Source organism: Malurus melanocephalus, unplaced genomic scaffold, assembly GCF_030028575.1.
Source record: "Malurus melanocephalus ecotype Western Australia unplaced genomic scaffold, MMel_1.1 scaffold_2005, whole genome shotgun sequence".
In the NCBI taxonomy this organism is placed as follows: Eukaryota; Metazoa; Chordata; class Aves; order Passeriformes; family Maluridae; genus Malurus; species Malurus melanocephalus.
This window is the reverse complement of record NW_026625237.1, coordinates 3,695-9,052: the sequence shown is the minus strand read 5'-3', so window position 1 is coordinate 9,052 and position 5,358 is coordinate 3,695. Positions and strand designations below refer to the sequence as shown.

The following is a 5,358-nucleotide window of genomic DNA, read 5'->3' as shown; positions in this document are numbered from 1 at the left end:
TGAAGGAGCTGAGAAAAGTCTGGAGAATTCCTAAAGGAGCTGGGAAAGGATCTGGAGAATTCCTGAGGTAGCTGGGAAGGGTCTGGAGAATTCCTAAAGGAGCTGGGAAAGGTCTGGAGAATTCCTGAGGGAGGTGGGAAAGGTCTGGAGAATTCCTAAAGGAGATGGGAAGGGTCTAGAGGGAGCTGGGAAAGGTCTGGAGAACTTCTGAGGGAACTGGGAAGGGCCTGGAGAATGGAAAAGGTCTGGAGAATTCCTGAGGGAGCTGGGAAAGGTCTGGAGAATTCCTGAGGGAGCTGGGAAAGGTCTGGAGAATTCCTGAGGGAGCTGGGAAAGGTCTGGAGAATTCCTGAAGGAGTTGGGAATGGTCTGGAGAATTCCTGAGGAAGATGGGAAAGGTCTGGAGAATTCCTGAGGGAGCTGGGAAGGGTTTGGAGAATTCCTGAGGGAGATGGGGAATCCCTGAGGGAGGTGGGAAAGGTCTGGAGAATTTCTGAGGGAGTTGGGAAAGGTCTGGAGGGAGGTGGGTACGGTCTGGAGAATTCCTGAAGGAGTTGGAGCAGCAGGAGAAGGTTGTGGAGAATTCCTGAGGAAGATGGGAAGGGTCTGGAGAATTCCTGAAGGAGCTGGGAAAGGTCTGGAGAGTTCCTGAGGGAGGTGGGAAAGGTCTGGAGAATCCTGAGGAGCTCTGGGAAGGGTCTGGAGAATTCCTGAAGAAGTTGGGAATGGTCTGGAGAATTCCTGAGGGAGCTGGAGCAGCAGGAAAAAGGTCTGGAGAACTTCTGAGGGAGATGGGAAAGGTCTGGAGAATTCCTGAAGGAGATGGGAAAGGTCTGGAGAATGCCTGAGGGAGATGGGGAATCCCTGAGAGAGCTGGGAAGGGTCTGGAGAATTCCTGAGAGAGCTGGGAAAGGTCTGGAGAATTCCTAAAGGAGCTGGGAAAGGTCTGGAGAATTCCTGAGGGAGATGGGAAAGGTCTGGAGAATTCCTGAGGGAGTTGGGAAGGGTCTGGAGAATTCCTGAGGGAGGTGGAACAGCAGGAGAAGGGTCTGGAGAACTTCTGAAGGAGCTGGGAAAGGTCTGGAAAATTCCTAAAGGAGCTGGGAAGGGTCTGGAGAATTCCTGAGGGAGTTGGGAAGGATCGGGTGATTTTCTGAAGGAACTGGGAAAGGTCTGGAGAATTCCTGAAGGAGTTGGAGCAGCAGGAGAAGGTTCTGGAGAATTCCTGAGGGAGCTGGAAAAGGGCTCAGCCTGGAGAAAATGGGATCGGGGGGACCTTGTGGCTCTGCACAAGTCCCTGACAGGAGAGTGGGATTTGGAATCTCATCCCAGGGAACAGGGACAGGAACAGGGAACAGCTCAGGCCGGGCCAGGGGAGGTTTAGGATGGATTTTAGGGAATATTTCTCCATGGAAAGGGTTATCCATTCTGGCACAGGTGGAGTCCCCATCCCTTTATTTTTGGGGTTCACACCCTGTGGATGTGGCACTTGGGGACAGTGGCAGTGGTGGCCTTGGCAGCTGGGGAATTTAAATATCTCTTCCAACCAAAACATTTGTTTCTGCTGACTCCATTTTGTTTCTGCTGATTTATTTTCTTTCTGCTGATTCCATTGTCTTTCTGCTGATTTATTTTCTTTCTGCTGACTGAATTTTGTTTTCTGTTTTTCCAAGTGCTGCCCAGCTGATTTTTGGGACAGAATGGCAAAGCTTTATCCATTTTCCTTGGGAATTCATCCCCTTCCAGCAGACGCAATGAAAATTAAACCCCACAACCCCGCACCAAACACCCCAAATCCCTAAACCCCTGAACCCTCTGGTTTTTTGCAGGCCCAGCTGAGAGCCTTCATCCCCGAAATGCTGAAATATTCCACGGGTCGTGGCAAGCCAGGCTGGGGCAAGGAGAGCTGCAAACCCATCTGGTGGCCCGAGGACATCCCATGGGCCAACGTCCGCAGCGACGTCCGCACCGAGGAGCAGAAACAGAGGGTGAGTTCTCCCCTGGCTGCCCCCAAAAGGGTTTTGTGGAGAGGTTTTACCCTCAAGGGACAGAAAAAAGGGTTTTTCACAACTTCCTGAAAGAAGGGAAGGCTTCTGTGCCCTCCTGGAGCAGGGAGTTTGAAGGAAAAAAATCATGGATGAGCAGGAGTGAAATGGGGTGATCTGAGCTGATGTTGGTGCTTCAGTCAGATCTAAAAGGTTTTTGAGCTGCTGGTTTGTCCTTCAATSTGATTTTTTGGAAATTTCATGTTGTCCCAGTGATTTAAAACCTGTTTGTAAGAGCCATGAAAGTTATTCTGGGCTGTGGAGCTGGGAAAAAAAAGAGAGTGGTGTGGAAAGAGCAGGGTTTGTGCAGTTGGTTTGGGGGTGGGGAGACAAGAAATGGGGCTGTGGCAGAATTTAGGTGTTTTCCCAAATCCATCAGTTTTCCTATTTGGAGTCACAGAGAGATTTGGGGCAGAATTTGGGTGTTTTCCCAAATCCAGCAGTTTTCCTGTTTGGAGTCACAGAATAGTTTGGGGCAGAATTTGGGAATTTTCTCAGCAGTTTTCCTATTTGGAGTCACAGAATGGTTTGAGGCTGAGGGATGGGGAGGCAGGAAATGGGGCTGTGGCAGAATTTGGGTTTTTTCCCAAATCCAGCAGTTTTCTGTATGGAGTCACAGAATGGTTTGGGGCAGAATTTGGGAATTTTCTCAGCAGTTTTCTATGTGGTGTCACAGAATGGTTTAGGGCTGAGTGATGGGGAGGCAGGAAATGGGGCTGCAGCAGAATTTGGGTGTTTTCCCAAATCCAGTAGTTTTCTGTGTGGAGCCACAGAATGGTTTGGGGCAGAATTTGGGTATTTTCCTAAATCCAGCAGTTTTCCTATTTGGAGTCTCAGAGTGATTTGGGGCAGAATTTGGGTGTTTTCTCAGCAGTTTTCCTTTTTGTAGTCTCAGAGTAGTTTGGGGCTGGGGGATGAGGAGGCAGGAAATGGGGCTGCAGCAGAATTTGGGTTTTTTCCCAAATCCAACAGTTTCCTATTTGGAGTCTCAGAGTGGTTTGGGGCAGAATTTGGGTGTTTTCCCAAATCCAGCAGTTTTCTACATGGAATCACAGAGTGGTTTGGGCCCGAGAGATTGGGAGGCAGGAAATGGGGCTGAGGCAGAATTTGGGTATTTTCCCAAATCCAGCAGTTTCCTATTTGGAATCACAGAGTGATTTGGGGCAGAATTTGGGTGTTTTCCCAGCAGTTTTCCTATTTGTAGTCTCAGAGTAGTTTGGGGCTGAGGGATGGGGAGGCAGGAAATGGGACTGAGGCAGAATTTGGGTTTTTTCCCAAATCCAACAGTTTCCTATTTGGAGTCTCAGAGTAGTTTGGGGCTGGGGGATGAGGAGGCAGGAAATGGGGCTGCAGCAGAATTTGAGTTTTTTCCCAAATCCAGCAGTTTTCCTATTTGGAATCACTGAGTGATTTGGGTTGGAGTGGTTTGAGTTTAGGTCCTGACCCAACCCCAACCCTTTTAAAGGTCAGTTCATCCAGCAGTTTTCCTATTTGGAGACACAGAACGGTTTGGGGCAGAATTTGGGAATTTTCTCAGCAGTTTTCCTATTTGGAGTCACAGAATGGTTTGGGGCTGGAAGGTGGAAAGGCAGGAAATGGGGCTGAGGCAGACTTTGGGTGTTTTCCCAAATCCAGCAGTTTTCTACATGGAGTCACAGAATGGTTTGGGGCAGAATTTGGGCGTTTTCCCAAATCCAGCAGTTTTCTGTGTGGTGTCACAGAATGGTTTAGGGCTGAGGGATGAGGAGGCAGGAAATGGGGTTGTGGCAAAATTTAGGTGTTTTCCCAAATCCAGCAGTTTTCTATGTGGAGCCACAGAGTGATTTGGGGCAGAATTTGGGTGTTTTCCCAAATCCAGCAGTTTTCTATGTGGAGCCACAGAGTGATTTGGGGCAGAATTTGGGTGTTTTCCCAAATCCAGCAGTTTTCATATTTGGAGCCACAGAGTAGTTTGGGGCAGAATTTGGGAATTTTCTCAGCAGTTTTCCTATTTGGAGTCACAGAATGGTTTGGGGCAGAATTTGGGTGTTTTCCCAAATCCAGCAGTTTTCTACATGGAGTCACAGAATGGTTTGGGGCAGAATTTGGGTGTTTTCCCAGCAGTTTTCCTATTTGGAGTCACAGAATGGTTTGGGGAAGAATTCGGGAATTTTCTCAGCAGTTTCCTATTGGGAGTGTCAGAATGGTTTGTGTTGGAGTGGTTTGGGTTTAGGTCCTGACCCAACCCCAACCCTTTTAAAGGTCAGTTCATCCAGCCCCTACAGCAATCAGGGCCATCTCCAGTGGATCAGGAAGCTCCTCAGGGCTATTTTATTGGGAAAAGAGGGGAATGAGGAGAGGGGGATGAAACATCAGCACCGTTTATTCGCGAGTTGGTGCAAATGGGGGTTTTTAAACCCCGGTAATTATCGCTGCTGGCTAAACAGCGACATAAAAAATAGATATAAAATATACAAAAGTAGCTGAAAAAACAGAGAGAGAGAAAGAAAGAAGGATTTTATTGTAGGACAAGCCTCTTTTATTTACTTTAACAACCAGAGTATACATTTGTGTCAAACATACATTGGTCAAGAGACAGCTGTTTAATTAGTAATCAGAACATAATTGGTGAGTTTGCAAAAGCTACAGTATTAGTAATGTTTATAATTTCCAGCCAATTTTACATTCTAATCTGCTTTCTTCATCAGCAGTCAAGGATGCAGCATTCCTCTTCCATGTTAACACTCCCTTTTTTTTCCCAGGCTTCAGTCATACACAATAATTAGCTGAGTTTCACAATCAGAGCTTGTAGAACCCTTTTTCCCTCACAGGTAATAAACCACACAAACTCCCTGGAGTGACTTTCCCTGTTTTCTCCTCCTCCTGAAGGTGTCCTGGACGCAGGCCCTGCGCACCATTGTCAAGAATTGCTACAAGCAGCACGGCCGTGAGGATCTGCTGTACGCTTTTGAGGACCAGCAGGCACCACAGACCACCACCACGCACAGCATCGCCCACCTGGTGCCATCACAGACCGTGGTGCAGACCTTCAGCAACCCCGATGGCACCGTGTCCCTCATCCAGGTGACAGGAACCCCCCAGACTGTCCTTTCCCAGCTCAGAGTTACAGGGAATTCCTTGTCAGGAATTTTGGCTTTATCCATCCTCATCCTCTCTGTTCCTCATTCTCCAGTACAATGATTTCTGCTCTCTCACTCTCATCCAGGTGACAGGAACCACCCAGACTGTCCTTTCCCAGCGCAGGGTTTTAGGGAATTTTTTGGGAATTTTGGATTTATCCATCCTCATCCTCTCTATTCCCAATTTTTCTCTA

At 48.0% G+C, this 5,358-nt stretch overlaps 1 protein-coding gene across 1 annotated transcript in view; it reads left to right on the top strand.

The window, feature by feature from the left end:
* Positions 1-1,807: 1,807 nt before the first annotated feature.
* The window catches only part of LOC130587506 (nuclear respiratory factor 1-like), a gene marked incomplete at its 3' end in the record, with an annotated part of 5,526 nt that continues 1,975 nt past the window's right edge, over positions 1,808-5,358 (top strand). Inside the window, exons 1-2 of the mRNA XM_057388487.1 lie at positions 1,808-1,988; positions 4,914-5,108. Of these exons, the coding sequence (XP_057244470.1) occupies positions 1,857-1,988; positions 4,914-5,108 (327 nt within the window). The remainder of the gene's footprint in view (positions 1,989-4,913; positions 5,109-5,358) is intronic.